This window comes from Rhynchophorus ferrugineus, unplaced genomic scaffold (assembly GCF_030347505.1).
Source record: "Rhynchophorus ferrugineus isolate W39M unplaced genomic scaffold, kcgeb_rfMv2 rfM1, whole genome shotgun sequence".
In the NCBI taxonomy this organism is placed as follows: Eukaryota; Metazoa; Arthropoda; class Insecta; order Coleoptera; family Curculionidae; genus Rhynchophorus; species Rhynchophorus ferrugineus.
The window spans coordinates 85112284-85139680 of NW_027472580.1; the positions used below are offsets into that span (position 1 = coordinate 85112284).

The following is a 27397-nucleotide window of genomic DNA, read 5'->3' on the forward strand; positions in this document are numbered from 1 at the left end:
CATAATTTAAAATAAAAATTCATTTGTTTCACAGTTTTTTAATTTCATTATTATTGGCATATTTTATAACTTCTATAAAATCTCAAAACTTAAGGGATATCACTTTTTTTGGTTTCACAATTATAGTCAAAATGAATAACGATTTATGCAGCATACTATTTCTTGATCACAGTAATATAATGTACAATACATAAACATATAATAGAAACAAAACTTGTTGTATTTGTCTTTTAAATTACCATTAAGGTAAAATTATAAAATAGATATCGGCTTATTGACGAAAAACACAAAGAACAATTTAGTTTTGAATTATTTATATTTAAAAAGGCAGATCGATTAATAAATGATCCATTGTTTAAGAGAATACTTGTTGATAATTTTTCCATAATATAAATAATACATTCTGTATTCATTGGAAATATACTTCGTTTGCTTGGTTTCTAATAAACTCATTGTTCCGTTGGTAAAAGATATATTTTAAAAGAAAAGATTTGCGTTTGATATTGAGATATTTATGTATTCTGATCATTTTATTTTTCTCTTTAAATTGACATTTATTGAGAAAATTTAGTATATTTTTTTACTAATTGGTACAATATATATTAGTCAAATTATTTTCGATTATTTTTCACAGCTTTCTTTCAAAACATCGATATCGTGTCGAAATGACGATATTTATTTGACATCGATTCAATGACGGATCCACTTTCGCATTCCTTTTACTTATACACACAAAACAGAGAATAGACAAAAATTACAAGAGATAGTAAAAAATAAGACTTTTCTTAAATATACTAAATTGACTGTAGATTAAGAATTGATGTAGACTATAAAATATCTATGTAGTATTACAATTAATATTAATGTCATATAATAAGCCTTTTATTATGTCTCATATCTGTAGTTGGTTGACGCTAACATCATCTAACTAAGCAGTGTGCCGAATTTTGTAAGAATACCAATATAAAAATTGATTCTTGAATCGCATTAGAGAACCTGATGAAGATATTTTGTGATGTCGAACTTAAAAGTAATACTTTAAAAACTTTTAAACTGGAATTTTTTCCTCTGAACATTTGAAAGTTCTTGAGCAAAAATCAAATTACACTGTGTGATACAATTTTTCTAATATAAATAAGATTACGTCTTTTGAATTCTTTATTTATATGTTACAAACATTGTTTATTTATACGGTTGTCTAACACGTCACGTTCCTTAGTAATAGTGTGAATACAATTTACGTTCAAAAGCTGTATTATGACATTTGAGAGCCTTCCATACCTATTGCATATTCAGTGATTTTATAAGAAACGTATGAAAACTTTAAACTAATTTTAGACTACTTAATCAAGTATAAAAAAACAAATGGAAAGTTTGAGCTGATTTAAAAGTCGCTGCTGTATTGCTTGGACTATAGGGAAATTTCCCGAAATTTGGTTGTTTTTTCTGTTTGTGGGACAGTAAAGACACCAAAACCCACTATGAAATTAAAGATTGGCCAAGAATAACTGACCTTGTGGTAAATCAAACGCTAAATATGAACCTCTTATTCCACAAGAAAATGTGATTCCTCCACTCTTACATATAAAATTTAGTTTAATCAAAAATGTTGTCCAGGCCATGGATAAGAATGGTAAAGGATGTTTGTATTTGAAAACTATTTTCTCTAAATTAAAAGAAGGTATTTTTATTGGCCCACAAATAAGAACCCTTTAAAAAAATTAATTAGGTGAAAATCTTACCGCGAAAGAGTTAGCGGATTGGTTATCTCTAAAGAAAGTAATTCATGGATTTTTTAAAAAAATACGTGTCTTGCATTCCTATTTCGTGTTTCCCCCCTAATCTTGGAATGGTGAGTGACGAACAAGGTGAACGCTTTCACTAGTATATACAACTAATACACGAGCATCATCAAGCAAGATGGAATGCCAAAATGTGAGCAGATTACTGCGAGTTTGTAATCAAAGAGGATTCTACTGTTCACAAGAGGAAAGTTAATATTTCGTCATTTTCTTTCATAATATATGGCTCGCTATTTTCTGGTGCTCAATTTAAACTTGAGCTATTGTGATTCATTAATTAATCATAACTTTAAAATAGTAGGTGTTACAAAAAATCCGTTTGAGTTTTTGTATTCAACTATTAAAATCCTACATTACAACCAGAATTTTTAGAGTCAAGCAAGAAGAAGCTTACTCTACAATAAAAGAAGCTAAAGCAGGTGTACCACAAGGAAGTGTACTGGGACTAATGCTTTATCTACTTTACACTTGTGATATACCACAAATGGAAAATATCACGATGGCTACTTTTGCTGATGATACTGCGATTATAGCTGTCGGAGACAATAGTGAAGAAGCCTCATGAAAATTACGACAGGCAAGTGACAATATAAATATCGGACACAAGCTTGGAAAATAAGAATTAATGAAAGTAAATGTGTACATGTGCAGTTCACCTATAAACAGACCATACAAACACCAATAACATTAAATAACACTATCATTCCATATAGCAACAACGCTAAATATCTCGGAATGAATCTCGATGCAAAACTTCGCTGGAAGGAACATATAAAGAAGAAAAGAAAAGAACTGGAATTGAAATATAGGAAAATGTACTGGCTAATTGGAAGAAAATCACAATTATCAGTACATAATAAATTGCTATTATATAAGCAAATATTGAAACCTATATGGACATACGGAGTTCAATTATAGGGATGTACTGCAAAGAGTAACATTAATAAAATACAAATTTTTCAGAACAAAGTCCTGAGAGGTATTGTGGGTGCACCCAAATACTATAGGACTGATTACCTACATCGAGACCTTTAGATACCCACAGTCAGTCAAGAAATCAAGAGAATTGCAAGGGGGCACGAAGAAAGACTCCATTCTCATACTAATATTGAAATATTGCAACTTTTGGATACCACCAGAACAGGACACAGACTCAAAAGAAACAAACCATCTGATCTTGTGTAGTGTTGTGTAGTGAGGTGCATATATTAAAAAATTCAGCAGTGACATGTATAAACATTATTTCACCAGAGACTGAGTTAGGGCCGATGGGTCCTGCTAGTTATATACCTAGATTTAAGTTAGACGGAAACGACTAGTAACAATGTATTAATTAAATAATTTAAAAAAAGTTCTTGTATTCAGCAGGTACAGTTTTACAAAAAACCTTTTTATTTAACGTTATAAAACAAAATAAACTTGTCACATAGTATTTTTTTTAATTATATTACAAATTGCATGTTTTCTGAAGAAAGTGAACCGCATCGCGTTTGCTTTTAAGGTGATTGATGTAACTCGACCATTGAAAAACTGCATACCTTTGTCGGCGTCTAAAAAGCAATTTTTGCAATATTTATCAAGCGATCTTCGAAGGGCATATCGTGGGAGGGGATCTCTCTCGTACGTGCTATGAAATAGAAAGGGCCGCAATCTCGTTGAGTAAAACAGACGTGTTCAAGAACATTGCTCGAGCATTTAAGAGGTTAATAGAAGTTCAATGAGAGGCTTCGGAGATGGTGTAACCAGCGGAGAACGTCGGCCCTTAAATTGCTAAACACTGTTCGACATCAGACTACGTTAAAAATGTTTTTTCACTTCTGGTTCCACTTTAATACATTATTTAGTTATTTATTAACACACCATACATATGTAATGGTAAAGTATTGATTCCCAAAAGAGGAACCAAAACATTATTTATCCTACATATCGAAGAAATATCGAAATACTTAACTAATCGGCATTTTGTTGTATACAATAGCATCTGCATATATTACACAAATAGTTGAAAGTGTAAAGGTATGTCAGGTATTCGAGCAAAATCATCATAAGTGATGAAGCTCACTGCGTAAAATTTTAACACAGTAAAATAGTCGAAACTAGCGCATTTGGAGTTTAAAAAATCTACAACGTGTTTCACTGCTTGATAGGAAACAAAGAAGAATTTTCAGGATTTGACGTATTGTGACTAGCGAATAAAAGTTAATCCAGTACGACAATACCAAGCTCAAAAAGTCATGAGTCAGTCCAGGAGTACCATCCACATGGACACCGAAACAGAATATTCATAACCATGAAGTCTTGCTATGCATAGGATGAGATCAGCAAGAGGTACGAGCTGCAAAATCAAATGAAACTGTTGTTATCTACCGATGCCAATTAAACAAGTTTAAAGACATGTTGCTGCAAAAAAGACCAACAATAGCGCGTAACAGAGGCAGTTATTATCTTGCCTGATAGATAGATTGGCTACAGATTGCAAGAGTTTTGATTGAATGATGGATAACTGTCAAACCAACATCGTTTTTTCAACACCATATCACGATATATTGTCATAAATATGGGAAATAGTTGTCGAAAATTACTGAAATTATATTTATTTATATATTATATGATTTTTTCTTAACAAGTACTCAATTTTCTCGATAAACTCTCAGTAATTGCGAAAAAATTATCATAAGACAAGCACCTAACACTATTCCACTGTATAACTTTTTAGTTATCCGCATTAGAGCATTATTACTTAGATTACCCTGTATGTAATAGAAAAATATTTTTTATTATAAAATCAAAAATAATGAGTAATGGTAGTTTACAGATTCTTCAAACAATTGCTGAAGTATGAATCATATGGGCAATAACATCGTCTATCGAGAGCTCATTATTCATTCATTTCAGATGTTTAAAAACGAACAAATGAAAACATAAACAAAATAAAACACATTCGGCGCGGATCTCACGAGAGAATTCGTTTTTCTTTTCTGATACGAAAATTAATGGAAATATGTTCGCATTTTAACACCTAATATAAACGTATTATTGCGATATTTTCGACGACTGATTGAAAAATATTCGATTGGTGAACGTGGGCGGTTTTACGACGGTGCCATCTTCGCGAAATTGTTTCCATTAAATTTCCTTGTTCCGATTTTATGTCTCCAATGATAGGTGGACGAGTTTTATGAGTCCTGGCGAGACAACACTCGTAAAACGATGTCCAGTAGATACGAAACGATTCTTCTGGGTCTGCGGTGACGATAATTTCGGTAAAAATATTTTATTTTGGTTTTAAATGACCTAGTGAACTTCTTATCAACTTAATCAAGTCAATCAAATCAGCTCGTGTTGTCATCGGCAGGTATTTTGTCAGGTCTGATGACTATATTATGGCTATTAGATGGCATTATATCCAATTCTATTTTGAATATTGTGGTTAAATAGTTGTTCTGATAAAGAAATGCTTGCAGGCCCTCTTGGACAATAGTACCCTTCACTGTTAAATTCTCAAAACAACGCTTTTTGTAATAATCGGTTATAACAGCCATCCTAAAAAGTCATAAATTTGCCTTTGTATCAGTAATTGCTTAGATTTTGTTAACTTATGTCTCATAGGAGTTTCATTATTATCGAAAATGTATGTGGTATAATATCTTGAAAGTGCACATGAGATTGTCTTGTACAATATGCGTTGCGCCAAACAGTACCATTTGGAAACAACATTTCTCATCTCAGTAACTAATGAAAGTAATAGAATATGGCAATTTTACTTTTCAAAATCGTAGCCTAATACTGCTTATTCCTGGATTGCTGGAGCATTTCGTCTCGCTCAGTCACATGCTCGCTATTGTGTTATATACACGACTTCTTGTATTCTAAGCCTATTCACTATTTCCAGGTAGCCTAGTACCCTACTAAGATATTACATTTTCTGTATCCTGCTGGTTATCAGTGAGGTTAGCAGGTATTGGCTGGTAAGTCAGTACAAATCAATACTTAGGCCCATTTGGACCTATGGTATTGAACTGTGGGGTACTACTAGCAAATCTAACATAGATATCCTCTAGATATTCCAGAATAAAATGTTGCGAGTCATCGTCGATGTCCCAATTACGTGTCCAACAAACTGATTCAGTGCGATATCCCCTTAAAACCCATAACGAGTGTGATTCAAAGTGTTAGTGCGAAGTACTCTGAAAGACTAGAAGATTAGTGCATCCCAATGCACTAGCCAAATAATTAAAAGTGTGCGATGACAGTGAAGTGCGTAGGCTCAAACACAAACTATCATACGAACTGATTAATAGATACATAGAATGATATTTAATAATCTATAGAATAAGTTCATCAATCCTTATATTCTGTTTGAAAAAAGCTTTTACTTTTCAACCAATACGCTATTTTTCATAGCGTGCTTAACAATATTTAATAGGACTCACCACCATCGGCTATATGCTGCAGTCGTTCTCACCTCGAATACTGTTAATCTATACCTCAGATCATATTCTATAGATGTCACTTTCCTGTAATAATTATCTTGTACAACAAATACTATAAAAATTTATAAATTCAGGCAACAAACTCTCCTACCTTCCTGAACCTAACTTAGCATACCTAACCCTTAAACGACAGGGTCAAAATTTCATAAAATTCTACTATTTAGTTTAAAAGATACAGTTGCATTTGTGAAACAAATTTGTTGACAGACACAATTATATATAATGTATCATACAGATTTAACGAATAAATGTATTAAAAAAATATTTGGATTATATGTATTAAAGCTGAATATTTATTATACTTCAATGCTCAAAGACTCAATATACTCAATCGAACATTAAATTGGTTTATATATTTACATACTTATAGCCATGTTGGGAAGGTATAAAGAAAGGGAGTGATATATTTCCTTCGAATATCAGCTTGGAATAAAAATTAAACCAACATACTATTTTGTACATAGAAACAATTCAATCTAACTTAGCGAAATTAAATATAATTTATACAATTGAATTCAAGCTGAAGTTCACACAACTGTAAATAGTGTAACAGTACTAATAAAAAATTAAGTTAACGTATTGGGTTCTGAGAAACCAAGAACTCCATATATTTTAAATACAATAATCCCAAAAATAATCCGAAAATCATAGAAGAATTATCAAAAACCAATGTTAAAACTAAGAAATAAGATTTAGTTGAAAGAGACGCAAATATTCTTGAGTCATATTTAGTACAATTCTAAAATCCAATCTCCAAAAATAAACCAGCAGATTTTAATTTTGGAATAAAAGTTGAAAGAGTGTGTCAGGATGATTTATACATAATGTAAAAATATAAATATCAACAGTTTAAACTGAAAATTTAGATGTTATTAAAGATAACCAACACCAGAAATTATTTTTCAGTTATCTATAAATTATATTTTGTATTGTTTCAGGTAATGGTTCTACATCTTACTTCATGAGCTTGAACTAATTCCACAACATTAACAGGTATTCGTAAGTGTTTAAGGTATAATATAGAGTTTATATTGCCCTTAATTGTTTGTTTAAAGACGAATTGAAAAAATACAGTTCAATAATTAGAACAAATACAGATGAGCAGAGCAATAGGTGAGGTCAGACATCAACAGATTAATCACATTTAATTACGAATACTATACTTCAAGTAACAAAATAGACTTTAAACAAAACGTATAAAATGGGAAACGTTCAGACATGGCCGTTTATGCAGGATATATCCAACAATTTTTAAGTGTTTTCATATCTTAAAACTCAAAACGTATATGGGCTGCAATAGTATATTTTGCAACAGTACTTATAATACAACAATTTTATATATTCTCTGTTCAATTTTATGTATAATTGCTCGTCAATAATTTCTATCAATAAATATATTTTAGACAACTAGTAGGGAACAAAAGAACATACATAATATATACAGTTCGGTAGAGAAATGGAATACTGATTACCAACCGTATTGCTAGATATATTTTAATCAAAATGTATAAAAAAAGAAAACAAAATAATATTAAATTAATAGTACTTAATTTATTTACGGCGTTTGTTGAGTTCTGCACTAAATTTGATCAAATTCTGAAACAATCAGAAGGTGCGTTTACCACTTTTTTAACTGCGTTTAACTTCCCCGATTTTATTGGTGAACAGTCCAGTACGTTTGGGTTGATATTGATTTATTTAACTGTTACTCTTAGCGGTCCTGCCCAGTGGCCAATAAGCATTCCTTACCATCAGAGTTTATCATATATAGATTAGAAGTAGAAGATCACTTTATTAAGCAAAATATTACCGTAGTGCTAATCTAAAGTCGATATGTTATGTCTTATAAACAGATCGAATGATATTAAACATTTTAGTCGTCGTACATTTAGCTGATTAGGGAACACATTAGGATGCACTAACACTCTTTTAAAGTAACAGGTGGGGCAAAAAGTCCCTTTACCATTTTTAGTGCGCGCCGTTTTGTTTTTGTAACGTTTAGCTTTAACCATTGGGTTGTGTATACGTCCAAATTTTATTATGGATAAATATACGCCACAGTAACGAGAAGAAATAGTAATAATATTTATTGAAAATAATAATAATAAAATAATAGAACTATTGCCACTCAGCGGAAATTGCGTCAAAAATATTCCAATTGTCCAGTGTCTCACAAAACCACAATTTATCATTTATATGCGAATTTTCGAGAGTACAGTACAATAGCAGACAAACTTTGTTGTGGAAGACAACGGACGTCTCGTAATGCTGAAAATGTGGCTCTCGTACCCGATAGTATTGCAGAGTCTCCAGACACATCAATTCGGAGACGTGGTTCCTAGTTACACCTTTCTGCACGCAGTTTAAGACGAATTTTAAAAACTGATTTGAAAATGTTCTCGTACAAAATTCAATTAGTCCAAAAATTGCTACCGAGAGTTCCTGCTTAACGAGTTGAGTGCAGTAATGCGACCCCATGACTGTCTAATCAAATTGAAGATTTTTCGTCTAAATTGATAATGAGGGATGAAGCCCATTTTCTTCACAAAAGCAACAGTCGGTTATGGGGAACACAGTTTCCTCAATAAATTCATGAAACATCATTGAATCCACTGAAAACAACTGTATGTTGTGGTATTCATGCTGGAATAATTGGTCCCTATTTTTTTGAAAATGGCCAAGGTGTTGCAGTTACTGTTACTGCTGAACGGTACCAAGACATGATTCGAAATTTTCTTGTGCCTGAAATGGAAGAGCAAGGACTAGAGGACATGTGTTTGCAGCAAGATGGGGACGTAATACACTTGGCTCGTTCAACTATTCAATATTGAATAACGTTTTTCCACGAAGACTAATTGTTCCAGAACACCGGATTTAATAACACCAGACTTTTTCTTACGAGTTTTTTTAAAATCAAAAGTATATGTGAATAAGCCCCAAACGATTCAACATCTTAAAGACAATATTCGTCACGAAATTGAAGAAATTTAGCCTCAGATGTTGCAGGGTGTCGTGAAAAATGCCTATAAAACTATATATATATATATATATATATATATATATATATATATATATATATATATATATATATATATATATATATATATATATATATATATATATATATAGTTTAATTGAATGATTTTTTACGAAATATTTTTTTAGTTGCGAAGAGATCCAGTGTTAAAACGGCGAAGAAGCGGTGGTAAATCAGAGGGGGTTAAATCTGGAGAATAAGCGGGATGTTCTAATATTTCGTACTTTAATTAATTAAAAAGGGCCGAAATTTGCATAGCAAATCGTCATCATTTAGCTGATATAAACTTTTCAATCATAACGAAAAAAAAATGTAAAGACCAAATCAACTTTTTTTAAAAAAACTTTTTTTTTAACTTAATTATCTTTTCTTTGAGCAAAGTTATAAGCAATCAAAATGGTAGTGGGACTTTTACCCCTTGTTGTGCTTAAAACGAACATTACACCCGCTATGGATTTTATAGGGATCTCGACAATGAAAATAAGCATCGGCAATGGCACGGAACACTTGGTTTTGGAACCATCATATGTTGATTCTATATGACTATATCTATATGAGAAATAGGCTTAAATATTGTTTCTTACAGTAATGTATCGTGTCATCTAATGCTAACTAGATTTGCGTCCGATATATAATAGTTTAAGTCCATTAAAGAAATTTAATGAGAAACTAAACACAAAAAATCTATACAATGAGTCGTAACTTCGCTGATTTGTTACCCGAAAATTAACGACATTCAATTAACCAAATCACCCCTAGATTCGTTCTTAGCCATCTAGCAAATGTATCATACCGTTTCCGCGTAGGATAATTCGATTTTTTCTTTTGTCAACTTGGTGTGAGCACACCCAACTGTCAGCCACGGTCCGATCGTCTAAGCCGCTGTTTTTGCGAGGCCTCCAATTAACCAAAACTACCCCCCCCCCTCTAATCAGACGTTTTAATTAAGCCGCTATCGATATCGGCCCTGTTTTTTACCAGCCCACCGTCTACCCCGTCCGGAGCTAACTTCATAATTAACCCCAATGATTTACTATCGTCGCCCGTCCGTTTGTCATGACTGATTTTCCCGGTGTGAAATATTGACCGGACCGGCCCGCTAATTATGCAAATATGATTAACAACGATGACACGCTTCCTGTCTAATCAGTTACCACTATTTTCGTTGGACGAATTGGAGCGATTAACTAAAGGGGATGATATAATTTCAAATGAAAATTTCAGGTACTTGCGCGTATTCCGACAATTTTTTCACTTTAAAAGGGCATGTTACAATCGGCTGGTTTGGTTCAGAACCTTGTATAAGTAATTAAATTAATATTAAGAGAACATTTAGACGGAATCTCCTTAGCCATCTTCAGGTTTTGCTTCTTAATATTAAATCAAATCAATATTTAAGGTTCATTATGTTAGCCTAAATATTAAAGGAACAAAATGTATATATACATATATATATATATATATATATATATATATATATATATATATATATATATATATATATATATATATATATATATATATATATATATATATATATATATATATATAGGTTGCGTCTATATATGTAAAGACGCATTTAATTATATATGATTTACACGTCAATGGGCAATAGTTCTTTCTTCGATGGGTAAGATAGCTCCGATGGTCTCGATGTAATTCGTTGTAATGTTTGACATTTGCGGAAAAACAGTAAGCATTAAAAAGATAGAACAAGAATGTAAACGTTTAAGATAACACGTGCGATGTGTAGAAATTAAAATAAGTTAATAAAGTCCATAAACAGTTCGAAACATAGTTTAATACTTGGTGAACCTAAAACGCGGGTTAATCGCCCCAACAATATCACTACATAGTATAAAACAAAGTCGCCTTTTCTGTCCCTATATCCCTATGTGCGCTTAAATCTTTAAAACTACGCAACGGATTTTGATGCGGTTTTTTTCAATAGATAGAGTGATTCAAGAGGAAGGTTTATATGTATAATACATGCATAATATACTAAGGCAACATTGCTAATTTTAGACGTTTCTAACGTGATGTCGTAAATTAACCTATTTTTTTAGGCTTATTTAGCAATTAGCAAAAACGCTGCCTAACCCTACCATTTAGATCAAATTAATGTACTACAGTATTGTACACCATAAAAAGGTCTACAAAAAAGTCCGCGATGGTATATATTTATCTTTTAGGGATAAACCACATTAACCATTTTTATTGTTTACTTTTTACATGAGAACATGGCTTATTTACGAAGCTATTTTAAGCAATACGGCATTAATCCTTATCGAATTAAGTACCTTAAATACAGTGTGCAATTAATATAGATCAATATGGTTCCTTACAGCATGTAAATTAAACAAATATTTTCGGAGATATTACAAATTTAAAATTTGCGTTTAAAAATGTGTAATGTAATAAAAATTGTATGAATTTAGATATTCCAAAGATAGCAGGAAATCTTCATAGTAAGTATAGGGGAAGAGGAATTGTTTTACTCCAAATTTAATGCGTGCAGGCCAAGGGCAGTAATGAATGAACCAAAAATACTGGATCGATTTTAATCATGTTTTCATTGAGTGACATAGGCATATATATTTTATGCCCGTGCAAAGTCGGAGCGGGCCGCTATATATTGGTGTAACAGCCATTCATTAAGATGCACTAGATCGATTTTTGTACTTCTGCATCAACCTGAGCTTGGAGCAACAAAACTTCCCATTCAAACTGCAAGATGTATCTTCAACAAATATTACAATATCTATTACTCGATATTCCAAGTCTAGTTCATTCCCTTTGTTCACCTGACATTGCTAGACACCTGCGCTAACAATTACACTCGGTAACAGTTCAGCTACTAATAGACTACACCTACTAGACTAGTATCAAGACTTTATGATCATGAATATTCCGTTTCGATGTCAATGTGGGTAGGTCTCCCGGACTAACCTATAACTTTTTGCGCTTGGGATCATCTTAATAGAACCACTTTTAATCACCGCTTACAATATACCACGGAAAACCCGCGATTTCCTTTTACGTGGCAAGAAATGAAACCGCGACGTTGAAATGGTTCGTGTGGCAGCCATTTCTTGATTGATTTTCATTAACTGCTAAGCTACACTGGGGGCTTTTGAGAGCTTGAGCTGGATTTTCAACCAATAAGCCTTGCAATACAATGTTTTCGATTTTTTCTTGTCCTCCGAGCTGTGATTTCCCGTTGCTATCCAAATTACCACATTTAAACAATTAAAACCGAAACCGATAATTATATTATGGGGGACCTTACCTTACGGTTTTAAGAGCGTTAACAATTGTCGAAAATGTAATTTTGAACTTCGCATAAAATACATATGGATGCATTGAATATATTAATAATACTTTTTTTTATATAACATCTTTATCAGACATGCTTAGTACAATCTTAATTATTAATTAATTTTTTACAACATTTCATTTGTGCTTAGATTAATTCACAACCAAGACGAGTGCGAGATAAATACATCAATATGTATTCCTCAATTATAAAATTATAATAATTTAAGCTATAGTTTACACTAAAGGTATACACTTTATATAAGTTTGTATGGTTTGGTTCGCTTCAATCTTCTAATATCCTGAGCGTTGTCGACTATTTGTATTGCTTCCACCTTAGTATGTTTTAGTAATAATCTTTTTTCGTATTTTAAGGCGAAATCTTGGATAACTTCGCAAATCCATTTGACTTCCAAGTCATCGTACAGTTGTTCGTTGGTTACGTAGCGATAGGCATTGGTAATTTATCGAAGAATTTTGTTTTGACAGCGTTGGATGACTAGTTGGTTTGAATTTTTAATGCCGCCCCATATTTGCACCCCATAGGTCGAAATTGACTTTATGATTATCTGATAAATCAATCTCTTTGATTTTATATCCAATTGAGAGTATCTTCCGACTAACCAGTATAGTTGTTTTATTTTGGTTCTAATGTGTTTTGCTTTTTATTTAAGAGTTATTTATGATAAAAAAATGCTTGACCTTAGTGCCAATAAAATATCAATCTCAATTTTGAAAAAAAAATAATCGTATGAAAAAAAATTATACTGTTGTTTTTTCGATATTCGTGTGATATGTGATACCGACAAAACTGTAAGTACCTCATTTGTGCTACGTTGAGAGAATGTGGTCGCACATCATAATCGAGTAGCAAAACACCTTTCTGGCAACATTTTTAAACTGCAGCAATTTCATAAATTTCAATAAAAATGTTATACAACACATGCGTTCCATCAATCTATCATAAATATTTTTTGGATAGAATCCCATTTTTTGTTCTGTTCGGCAGATTTAATACAATTTAATACAGTTTTAGACAGTTATTAAAAGGCACATTTCTTCCGTTTAATGAATATAGTAACAATTTCTCCTGTACATCACAGTTCATTTAGTTAGTTAGTGAGTTAGTACTCAGACCTCAAAACAGGATCAATGCCGGACCAGTACTAATTTTAAATCTATGAAATCAGATTGCCACGTCGACAGTTGCAGCATCTTCGCCAAATATCTATACCCTTTATATAATATATATATATATATATATATATGTTAAAAATAATATAATTGAAAAGAACCACCAGTTCATTGGATTAAAGACATAGGATAAGTTACAGTAAAATTGATCCAAATACCACGGAGCCATGACCCGTAGTGGACTTTAGCAAATAATCAGTGATGATGAAGGCTTTTTAGGAGAATAAAAACATGAAATTCAGGTTATTTTATCCACTAAATACCTTGTGGAACATCTCTTTAATTAAGCCTCATCATACAATCAACGACGTCCTATTTACCCAGCACACGTGTGAACTGGCGTCTTTCAACATAGAAGCTCGCTGACCTTGCAACAAAACTCATTTTAAAGTCGAAAATAACAGCACCAGCGTCAGTCAATGACGAAAACCTAAAAAAGAAACTGGAATCTCGCGTTGTCATCGCCATTCTGCAGCGTTTCCAGCCAGCGTCAACCGTTCATTCGTGCCCGTTAAACTTAACATTTTTCTCACGCGAGTCGTCCTTTTGATTCCGTCCCGACCTATCGTCTCCCGACTGAAATTGAAATTGTCTTTATATCGTCAGACCGTGTGCATTAATCCTAGATGTTCATTGTCTACTTCATACGTGCCCTATCTAAACCGGGATAAAACAACTGAGACGTTGATGCAGGGAAAGTTGACATCCGCCAATTGTTCGCGGATTTATAGAGACGCTTTCGGTTCGACGCTCCTCTTGCCGGGGATATTTAGATTTACAAAGAGTCTGGGGGTTTTTATTATAATGAGTATGCATCTACATTTTCTGGAATGGTTTCGTTAAAACTTTGGTGAAGTAGAATAAACCTTTTACCGCCAGTAGTGTGAGCTACAGAGAACGTTAGAGAGAATGTTTAACTTTATTTTATTTATTTTTACTGCATTCGACTAGTTTTTAACGGTGATGAATTTTACTTAATGCAATACGTATATCTGAACATACAAATTAAGATGATTTTCTTAAAAACACCAGTAAAATGTTATAAAATTGCGTATTTACAATATAAACTAAAATAAAGGCGCGTTTTAACAACAAACACCAGTTAAACAATAAACAAAACCGAATCTGCTGGCCACTCTTATTACCATTTATGCTCCTTGGTATTTTAGAAACTATCAAAAAATTATGAACGACAATGTAAAACCATTATTGGAAAATGTTTTGACAGTAAATAATAAATAGAATCTTGGTCAAAGAAATTCAAATTTGTAAATTAAGTTTATGTAAAATTATTTATTGGACAGAAACAAACCAATAGAAATCTATAGTATGTAACGTATTTAAAACTACCGTATTTATAAATGAAAGCTAATACACTAAAACCACTAATAGATATATAAAATGGAAACTAAATAAAAAATCTCGTACTAGTCATATAGCCCAAAAAACAATTGTTAAACAAAATGATAAAACCTATTATAAAATCATAAAAATCATCATATATATATATATATATATATATATATATATATATATATATATATATATATATATATATAAATTACGTATAATTACAACATAGTAATACAAAAATTTAATATTAAATCTCAAATCCAAACCTGAATATCCGAACAGCTAATGGATATACTTGCTTGGTACATGCCACATATATAGGTAGAACTCTAGTTTCACAGTTTTTTATTGCACTTAATTTCACTGAACTACTGCTACACTTCACTGAAATATCAACAAAAACAACACTTATTATTAAAATAGAAAAACCTTAAATTGTAATAAGTTCAAAACCACGCCAAATACACAAAAGTTCAATGCCTATACAAATAAAATAGATTAACAAATTACTACTGGTCATATAACCAAAACACAAATGTCAAATAGCTTTATTTGATCACTTGAACTTTTCCTTTTTCCCTGAACAGATTATGTTTACTTAGGTTTTTTTAATATAAGCATGAAAGTTATAAAACAATGTAAGTGTTTATTATAAAAAGCTGAAACTTCTATTTTATTCTGAATTTTAAATACATCATATTAATTGTTTGAAGGACATTGTTTAGAAAAATTTTGTTTGAAACTGTACTCTAAAATCAACTGTCAGTTTTTGTATATATTCGGTGGAAAGATGCTGCTATTTATATATACATATATCTAAAGTTCATTATTTTATATATACAAGTAATGTGGAAAACACGATGTGGTATGTCAACAAAATAATTATATTAACTCCAAAAATTTAGACTCAAACATATAATAGAACGTAGTTGCGTAACTTCAAGATAATTGTTTTTTTTAATAAACATATATTTTATGACCATAGAAAAATGTGAACAAAGCGTATATAAATTAGAAAAATTTTCTTATTAAGAAAAGAAAGCGATAAAGGTTCAGAATGAAATTATTCCCTAAATTTCTCACGCCTGTCGTCGGAGTAATTGTCAGAGCTAGAAAGGCATATAATTTTTATAGTGCGGGCTGTCCGTATGGCTCTTATGGAATATTTTTTTATTATGGCAAGAATTTTCATCTAAATGAGGCATTAATATTTTCAGGGAATTTTTCCGAGGCTAAACAGTTATTTGTATGCATTAAAAACATGACATATATAAATATTATTTCAGGAAGCAGACCAGGTCTTGAACGTTATATGACAGTGGTGTTAATGTGTGATTATTATTTAAGTCAACACCTATATGTCTGATCAGCAATCAATTTTTATTAGTAAAAGCAACATTTCCACCGTTTATAAGAATGTGTTCCTGCCGTAAAAGCAATACCGTTATAAATCAGAATAAAACTTATCGATATTTACTGTATCAAGTATAAATCGACATTATTTATATTTTACACTATCTTCAAAACATACATCTAGCTAGCCATGATACTACGTGATACAAACGCCAAATAAGGACATTTTCCGTACCGCTCAAATGGCCACCGAGTAAGATAAATTATAATTCTTTTTTGGGGCCTCTAAAAACGTCGTCGATTTTACGAAACGATTGTCTGGCCTGTCTTTCGATTTTTATTTGCACCTATTCGGATTGGCACGATTTATATTTGGCGTTGCGGTTAGGGGTGACGATGTAAAAAGGCCCGTAATGGACGGGACCAAATTGACAATCGACGAATCGGTTGGTTTTCGGTCATTCCGATTTTAACGTCGAATAAAAGGGTTTTTAGGCCTGTGTTCTTTTGTGTTGTTTATATGAATATGGTTGTTCGTCGAGGGGATATAAAATGGGACGTTAAAAGGGCGTTAGCGATTTTGTACGCGGCTAAAACCTCGATCGTTATGTGGTTAAAGTGCCCTTACAAGCCCATCTAAATGGTAATGTATTTTAATTAATATCAATCATATTAAAATCTCTAGTTTATAAATGAAACTAATTTAGTAAATTATTAAGTTATTGGAATTGATTAAAATGATGTAAATTTTTCCTAAGCACTCAGAATATACATAAAAATAATACATTCCCAAATTCAAAACTCACTAGACAGCTGTCAAAGGTTTTATAATGGCCCTTGCATTGTTTATTTATTTCTTAACACAACTCAAAATTAGATATTTATCTGTACGAACTTATTCTTACTTTGTTTCCCCTTCTTGTTACTTCACTGCAAAAGGTCAAACGGTTTTTTCTCTTAGATCTGCCTTCTACTGCAATTTGATCTTCGTAAGACTTCGGTGTAAGTAACAATTCCTTTAATATTTGGGTGTATTTATGATACACCTTCAAATTTTATTCTTAAAAACGTTTATTTGACTTTGCTTAGTTCCTACAAAACATCATCATCGAACATCAAGGGAGTTTTTCTTCAATATTACATTATATAATAGACAGATTCAGGACTACTTGTGGACTGTACCTTATATATTAAGTGGGAGAATTCATACAAACCCTATCGATCACCTGTTTACAAATAAGCGAATTAATGTATCGATAAAGAAAATAATGTTTTTATATTTTTTTCTAAAAGCTTATTGCATAATCCCTATTTTATAGATAATCAATGGACGATTATTATTTATATCCAAATATAATAAAACATTTTCTCTATATCTAATATCAATTATGGTGTTATTAATGTCAAACAGAACATAAAAATAATTCTGAATGGGCCAATACATATGTGGTTTTAATTGAAACCACAAGATTTAATTTAAATAATTTTATTTCTGGACAAGTTACAGATATATATTTATACATATATATCGCACGCACAATTATATGTGAGAGAAAATACTTGTAACATTAAAAAGACATTTTAACTTAATCTAAACTTAAGTTCACATCTTCACAAAAATATCACAGTCTTAGTCAAATAAAAAGCATCTTGAAATTTAAATATGAATATCAAAATCAGCAAATTCATTATTCAACCAGCCGATGCAAATACAATAATGTTGGAATAGCTGTACAAGGAGCTCTTGCTCATCCAGGAACTCCAATTTCTCAATACGAGTTTTTTCAGTTGGCTCAATAGACTGATATATTTGGACCATATCCCAAGCCCTTGAGCCTAACCATCCTGTACTTGTAAATCTACTTTTTTGAGTGTCTAGATTCCTACAATGGGCAATACCTGCCAAATTGCAGCCTCTAGCTCTTAAGTTTCCCATCATTATGTCGCCAAAAGTGTCATTCATATTACACATTTCGTAATTAATAAATAACCCTGTGGAAAATGTGGAGGAGATCCATTGGAGTAATCGATTAACACACTCACTTTCTATATAAACCAGAACACATTCAGCAATAAATAATGTAGGTTTATCATATTTAATTTCAGCTTGATTTAACTTGTCTTTTAACTGTGTGATATTTCTCAAGTCCACCCCAAGGCAATGATAGTTTCCCGAATGTAAGTCTGTTGAACTAAATCGGACTTCTCCATCTTGTTCATAAATGCGTTCCAGCAATGGTTTACTTCGCTTAATCATGTAGCATTTCTTAGAAGTAACTGTAGGGAAGTCAAGTTCAACATAGTTCGATATAACCACTCCTTCATCCTTTAGGCGCCAATACAGTGTGTCAAATCCAGCACCAAAATTAATAACCTGAGCGTTGCTCCCAGCTCTACTAATAAACTTTTGTATGAAGTTGTCAACCCCCTTGACTCGAGCGAAATAGCCTCTGTTGATCTCAGGTGCACGTCTATCTATATTCCTGACAAAGTAAGAAATATAGTTGTCATTCCAGTATCCCAGTTGTACAGCACCCTTCTTACATTCGCTTGCATCGTCGTTAGTTGCCATAACAGGTTCATCACCCATCTTTACCTAAAAAGAAAAGCGATCGTGATGTAAGGTTATGTTTTGATCCGATATAGCATCGGTTAACTGAATTTTATTTATGATAATAAAAAATAACTTACCTTGATAACTCAATCAATATTTAAGTGAAAACTGAGATAATGTCCAATCCGGCTAATGTCTCAATACAAAAATTCTTTATTTTTAATTTTAAGAGACAAAATTGGTCAACAACTGTCAGTTTCCAATTTCTATAGCGCGAACGTTGCCAAACATGAACTTGCTGGAACGCCAAAACACCGTAAACGATTTGGTAAAAGACGCACAAAAATTCCAAATAATTTGACAAACACTCGGTCACCGTACAACTAATTGACCCGAAATAAGTAATTGTGCAATCGCTGTCACGGGTGTGATTGGCGAACAAAATTTATTTTAGGTGCGGCGAGTGAAACCCGGCAACGTCGCAACGGCAAATGATCGTTCACGGATATCGCCGTCGCCCGTTGGTTAGGCAACACACTGGGCAAGCGCAATAAAATGTGGGTTATCGCAATTTGATTTTTGTGCACTAGGTCGGTCGAAACGGGGGCTGGCGAATAGTGGGCTCCTTTTAAATAAATTTTCATAGCTAATGAGGACGTGTTCCGATACTGGAGTTAGGGGATTATGGAAAGCTTCTTAGTTTACGCGTCGTTGGTTGTTTATTAATTCCCACCTTATTGTAGGAGATCGGCATAAAAGGAAATTTTAAACGAACACCATATTTACTTGGGCGTTTACAGGTTGAGTTTATTATGTATCGACCAAGTAATTTGAGATTATAAGTCAAGAGATTATCTAAGACTTAAACAAACTTGGTTTCTACAAGACTATAATGAGTATTAAAAATATTAATATATTAAATAAACGTTAAAACTTAATAATAATTATATTAAACGACAAAATCAAGTATAGTCACTGAAGAAACCACTTCAAATACCCCATTAAAAGGAAATGTATTCATTTACATCCCTCCTTCTCTCTATCGTTCTCTTTATATCTCTGTCAATTATTTTAACGGTAAAATTCAATTTTAACAAGAAGCTTTACTGTAAGCGAATATTTCAGTCCGCATGATGAAATAAGCGTCGGGAAAGGTTTGAAAAGGATATACAAAAAACGAAAGGGGCTTTTTCATATTACTTCAGAAAAAAATTTTAGCTAATTATTATTACTAAATTATTATTTTATTATTAAACTTTTTTTAACTACTATATGTTAGATTCATATTTTTTTGGTTCCTATGATTATAATTTTAGTTAAAATGAAAATGTGGCGGAAATATAAAAATTATAAATAACCAATAATATAATCTAAGGTTAAAATAACAAAAATATTTATCCAGGTTATAGATATTATTTGGAATTTTTGGCTATCCATCAAGCTATTTTTAAGGACACTTTGATTTTGAGAAATAAAATTAGATTTAATATTGGTAATTTGATAGCCATCTAGTGAGTCATCAGGCTTATTAAAAAGAATATCTGAGTGGCTTTGGTGCCAAAGTGGATTAGTTCTTTTTTTCGTAATGGTTCTTAATTTAGTAATTTAGTCTTTGGTAGATAACTATTGGCTTAATTTTATTTTAGCTACTGGTACTTCTGAATAATCCTATCAAGTGCAGAACACGGCCTTCTAGCTGATTGTGATTTTTCTTTTACATTAACTTATATTCGATTTCTAATTTCCATTTTTATTTAGATTACACACAAAAAAGCAATGGAACATGCAAACATTTTTCAACTGTTAACTCATCAATTCATTTCTATTTTAAATATTCATTAAAAACATCATGACTATTAAATAATAGAGCATTAATATTGGCTAAAAAATCAAGGAAGGAGTGGACAAATCTTGAAGAAGTTCTTTTTTGTGGCCACTTCTTTTTTAGATATCAGATGTCAATTTTTTCAAATATTTATAAAATATGAACATAATTTCTGTATTTATAACTATGTATTATATTATAATTATTGAAGATATTGCAGAATTTCCGAATTGGGTGTTAAAGTAAAAAAAGGAAGAAGATTGAATCAAAATGGCAGGAAAATATATAATCTAATCTATAAATTGCGATGAAGTAACATTTTTGACACATCTTACGATTATTTATGCCAATATTATTTTTTATAACAATAGAGGATCACAATGATGTCATGAAAGTGACTGCAGAAAAAATGGAGTTATTACTTTCGATTTTCCTATCAATAGGGGAATCAAAAAAGGAACTATTCAACGCCAGAATATTATCCTGATTTTCAACCAATTCCATATCAAAATATTTTACCAGATCTTATTCATCTTGAAAATTATGAAGTGTAAACTAGAACTCTAATTAAGCTAAGAAAGTTCTTGCAAGTTGATATGATGAAGCTTTGATTTTGATGCAATATTACAGATCTCGATGCCTGAGGTTATGAAACTAACTTGCGATTCCTTTTAATTTATATAACTTGGACATTATTGTTTATATTGAGAGTATTTTCAATCTAATTGTTTAAATCAGTTTATTAGACACGTAATATGGGGCATCAACAACTACTCGCAACACTTCATTCTGGAACCTCCGGGGGATATCTATACCATACAGTTCAATACCATAGGTCCAAATGGGCTTAAGTATTGACTTATACAGCAAAACCTTATCATCTAATGATAATTTAGATTTACGCCCTATCAGCCAATACCTTTGGTTAAGTTTAAGCCCAAGCTATTTGCGTTTTGTAACTATTTAACTTTGTCTGCTTGCGGAAGAAGTTCATGATTATTCAGTTTTACTGAGGGACATGTTCTTCGACAAATGGTGAATATCACATGAGTGGATTTTGTCTCATTTGCTTTGATACGCCACGTTTTCAACCACAATTCGACTTTGTTAAGATGAAGTTGAAGGTTTCTTGTGGCTGATATTGGATCCTTGTGTGATGATAAAACCGCTGTATCGCCAGCATATGTTGCAACAGTAGTATTTCTTGTGGTCGGTAGGTCAGCTGTATATATAATAAGATATAACAATGGTCCAAGAACACTGCACTGCGGAACATTCGAATATATTGAGTGTAGGTCAGTATATTCGTCACCTTGTTTGACAATAAAATGTCAATCTATGAGGTACGATTTCAACAATAGAAAGTGCGTATGGGGCAAGAGCTTTTTTCAATTTAACATGCAGTCCAGTGTATATATGTGTCCAAATATCGAGAAATGCAGAGCAATATTTTTTATCGTTTAAGTTTTTCTTCATTTGGTTGACTAATCTATGTATTTGTTCTGTTATTCCGTGTTTATTACGGAAGCCAAATTGAAGGTCTGGAATAACAACTCTCCTCTACGATTATTTTGAGTATCTTAAGTTATAGTTTTTCGAATAGTTTAGAGATTACAGGTAACAGGCTTATAGGACGACAAGAGGAGACGTCTTCTGATTTTTTCCCAGGTTTAAGAATCATAATGATTTTGTGTTCGTGTGTTCTAATATGTGTTATGTATTTACAGTATGACGTATTATATTTACGCTAAATAAGCCTAAATAGCCCGAGAGGCTTATGGGCCAAAAAAAAAACAAAACAAACAAAAAACAATACTTTTCGTCAACTAAAAATTACTATAATTGTGAATAAAACTTTCCAAATGCTTGTTCTTATGCTCATGAATCTAATACTATTTTTTAATGGAAAACATTTGTAATTGTTTTGTACCTTTAAAAAAACCCGTCCTATTTTTATTCAGCCAGGTTCCTGTTTATATTTATGACTTGGGTACTTGTTATGTATGCCGTACGTTCCCTTTTTCCATATATTTTTATGTTCCCTATAAAATATTTTGGATTTTCAGTATTTCGCCGTGACCAAGGAATATTAAACAGGTAGAAACCATAAATATGCTGTGAATTGTTGTTGCCCATATTTTTTTGTATTTATTCCATTACATATCGATTCGTTGGTCGGTTTTGTTCAAAGAAACACTCAACAGCTTTACAATAAAACTTTCTGTGAATTGAATTTTGAGCATTTAAAAATGTTGGTTGAGTGGAAAATATCACGATTTTTCATCTACTTTAGTTATGCGCTCATAACAATTTATATACTTTATATCGTAAGGTTAATTACCATTTTAAAGAACATGCCCAAGAATGAACAAACAAGAAATATAATGACATTGAAATAAATATTGATAGTCATTTCACATTAAAAATAAAAGTAAATCATTTTATCTACGAATATGACATCATTTTTCATGAAATATTTTTATGGATATAGTTTTACAGCAAATGTTGTAATTTGTTACATCATACAGTGGCACTAGTGTCCTTAGTTTTTATTGTGTGTTATTTTGCTCAATATTATATTTCTCACAGCTCCAGAGACCTCAAATTAGAACAATCACTAGGTATTTGCGAATAGTTTTACTTGTTTAATTTTAAGAAATTTGCTAATAAATTGTGTGAAGGCGGTTTTTGATGTTTAAAAAGAAGTAAATTTGAAATTGTTAATGCCTTGATCAAATTACACTAAATATACTTAGTGCTTAATTTAACACTATTGATCTGTTGTACTTGCATCTATACTCAAGTAAGACGAGTGCGAGATAAATACATCAGCATGCATTCCTAAATTAAAATTAAATTAGGCTATTTAAGCTAAAGTTAAGAATATACTTATAACATGTCAATTGAAAAATCCCCAGCTTACCATAGTAGAACACATTTTTTGGCAAAATTATTTTTTTTTATTCAACATAATTACCTTCAAGGGTGATACACTAATTATAGCGATCATCCAACTTTTCGATAACATTTGTGTAGTACGATTTGTCCTTTGCTTCAATATAGGCCTCAGTTTCGGCGATCACCTCTTCATTCGACGAACATTTCTTCCCAGCGAGCATTCTTTTGAGATATGAGAACAGGAAATAGTCGCTGGGGCCAGATCCGGAGAATGCGGTTCATGGATTTTTGCCATCGTTTTCACTGACTTGTGGCAGGGTGCCTTGTCCTGATGGAGCAGCACCTTCTTTGTCTTCAAATGCGGCCGTTTTTCGGCGATTTCGCCCTTCACACAGTCCAATAACGCTATGTAATACTCGCTGTTGATGGTCTTCCTTTTTCAAGGTAGTCAATGAATGTTATTCCATGCGCATCCCAAAATACAGACACCATCCAACGTTGCGTTTTCCCACGCTTTGAAGCGGGTTCATCGTGTGCAGTCCACTCGGATGACTGCCGATTGCACTTGGGAGAGAAATGATGGAGCCATGTTTCATCTATTGTTACATATCGACGCAAAAACTCGGGTTTATTACGCTTGATTATCTTTAAACACTGCTCGGAATCATCAACTCGTCCTTGTTTTTGGTCAAAAGTGAGCTCGCGCAGCAACCACTTTGCACAGAGCTTTCTCATACCAAAATATTCGTGAATGATATAATGTACACGTTCAGTTGATATTTTTAGAGTGTGAGCTATTTCATTCAATTTCAATTTACGGTTATTCAAAATCATTTTGTGGATTTTTTAAATGTTTTCGTCGGTAACAAGCTTTTTAAGACGTCCACTTCACTTTCACCACATCTAAACTTAGCATACCAATCCTTGATGCTTGATTTTCCCGGGCGAGTATCCGGACAATCGGCATCAAGTCAAGTTTTTGTTTTAAATATATTTTTTCCCCTCAAAAAGCGATATTCTATCAACACGAGAAATTCCTTTTTATCCATTTTTTTCGCGATAACAAAAGTTGCTTCACTCAATATGCTATAATTCACAAAGTAATGTTTCGACAGCTGTCAAGTTTATACACACATCTTTTGAGTGTTAGGGCTAACTAAATAACATATGAACTTAGTTCTGGTAGCGCCATCTATGTGTCAGGCCGGAGATATTTCAATTGACCTGTTATTCACTGTTTGCGTCTTTTATTAATATGTATGCTTTATAAGATAAAAAATGTTATAAAATGATAATAATGACTGAATTATTAATTATAAGTTTTGCAGTGATGGAATAGTTCTGTTCGAAATATAGGAAAGTGTCATCGATCAAAATAAGACAAACTTAGTTTAATAAAGTCGATTGAAATGCAAGATATTGTGTAAATTTATTTCTAAAAATACACTCTTAGCGGTACAATGTTTTTATGCCCTTAAACTTTAACATTACAAGTTCTAATAGAACGATTATAATGGTCTCAAGATATATTTTAACTAACTATTCCGTGGTGTTAATTTCTATTATGTTAGCAGTTCGGGGAAACGGTATGACATATTTTTAGTATAAATATAAATTTTCGATCGATAAATTAATCAGGCGTTGAAAATTCTTGTTTATAGTGACAAAACTGAAAGCACCAGGTAATATAAAAAATCATCGATTATTGGTGTTTCTAAATAGGTGACATTAACTTTACGTGTACTATATATAACATAAAACATATAATATAACATAAAACATATAATATAAAAACATTTTTCGATGGAAATAAAATCATCAAATAATTTTTAAAAAATGATAGTTTAGTTTAGTAATAAGATACGCGATTTAACTTAACATCTATTATATATTATATATTTTATTATATGCACCTCACTACACAACACTACAGAAGATCAGATAGTTGGATTACTGGACTCTTGATTTCTGGACTGACTGTGTGTATCTGAAGGTCTCGATGTAGGTAATCAGTCCTATAGTATTTGGGTGCACCCAGAATACCTCTCAGGACTTTGTTCTGAAAAATTTGAATTTTATTTATATTACTCTTTGCAGAACATCTCCATAATTGAACTCCGTATGTCCATAGAGGTGTCAGTATTTGCTTATATAATAACAATTTATTATGTACTGATAATTGTGATTTTCTTCCAATTAGCCAGTACATTTTCCTATATTTCAATTCCAGTTCTTTTCTTTTCTTCTTTATATGTTCATTTCAGCAAAGTTTTGCAACAAGGTTCATTCCGAGATATTAATTTTGTTGCTATATGGAATGATAGTATTATTTAATGCTATTGGTGCTCGTACAGTCTGTTAGGTGAACTGCTCATGTACAGATTTACTTTCATTAATTCTTATTTTCCAAGCTTGTGTCCAATTATTTATTTTGTCACATGCCTTTTGTAATTTTCGTGAGGTACAATGTAGCACACCAAATGTAGTACAACAAATGTAGCCATCGTAATATTCTCCATTTGTGGTATATCAAAAGTGTAGAGTAGATAACATGGTCTATTGTTCCCAATACATTTCCTTGTAGTATACCTGCTTTTGCTTCTTGTATTATAGAGCAAGCTTCTTTTCGTTTGATTCTAAACATTCTGGTTGTAATGTACGATTATAATAGTTTGATATGTTCTTTGGTAGCATTTTCTGTAGTTTATGAACAAGGCCTTCATGCTAAACCTTATCGAAGGCTTGTGCTCCATATATACTTTGACAAAAATAACTAATTTGAAGCGACAAGAGCTAACAACTGTGTTGTAGTACTCAGGGATATCTCAGAAAATGAGATGGAAGAGTTTCTTTTATCGATTTTTCCACAGAATGGCGTTTGAGTATTAATTTATGAAAGTTAATGCCTCCATGTCCAAATATGTTTCGTTTTCTAAGTTTTTACGTTGTGTTAATGTGTCTTCGAAGATTTTTAAGTTTTGAATTCACTCTATGATGCCCCCTTTCTATTTTTATAAAATATATGTTTTTTTTTCATTTAGTTCAGAAGGCTCTGACATATCCTGCATTATTTTCATTTATTTTGAACAACTGAAAATAAATTAAAACATAGCTGATCCGGAATTAAATTTATATTTTTGTCTTTTGTTTAATCAAACACTTTGCATGTTGTTCCAAACATAACTTTAGATGCAGAGATTTATTGTGCTTAATATTTGACTCTATAAAGAAAATGTATTCAAAGTTCTTCAAAATTAATATAATTCGTATATATATATCTTAAGCTATAATCACATAGACCTGGGAACCTCTGTAATAAATTACCTTTAGTGTAAAGAAAACATTTCTCCTAGACGGTTTTGTTATATTCTTATTTTATTAGTATGACAAATAAATAAACATTATAAAATTATACCTATAATTGTTATATATATAGTAGTAATATGAGATGTGACACATCCTTCTATTTTTAATCGACTTCGAAAAAGGCTGTATATTTTTTTAATGTATGTTCGCCGATTTCTCCGTCAATTGTCGGCCGATTTTGAAAATTCTTTTTTTATTTGAAAGAGT

The 27397-nt window shown here is 31.8% G+C and overlaps 2 protein-coding genes across 5 annotated transcripts in view; one reads left to right on the plus strand and one right to left on the minus strand.

The window, feature by feature from the left end:
* Scp2 (Sarcoplasmic calcium-binding protein 2) overlaps positions 1-27397 on the plus strand; it is a 198846-nt gene that overhangs the window by 59162 nt on the left and 112287 nt on the right. The window lies entirely within an intron of this gene.
* LOC143200763 (leucine carboxyl methyltransferase 1) lies at positions 18018-19392 on the minus strand. Of its 2 annotated transcripts, XM_076411389.1 has the most exons (3): positions 19239-19307; positions 19092-19143; positions 18018-19030 (listed from the first exon to the last, which is right to left on the minus strand). In XM_076411389.1, coding segments are annotated over exons 2-3 (828 nt in total). In that variant the 5' UTR covers positions 19094-19143; positions 19239-19307; the 3' UTR covers positions 18018-18204. The 2 variants fall into 2 exon arrangements, with proteins under 2 accessions (XP_076267504.1, XP_076267495.1); XM_076411380.1 differs by having other exon boundaries at positions 18018-19143; positions 19239-19392.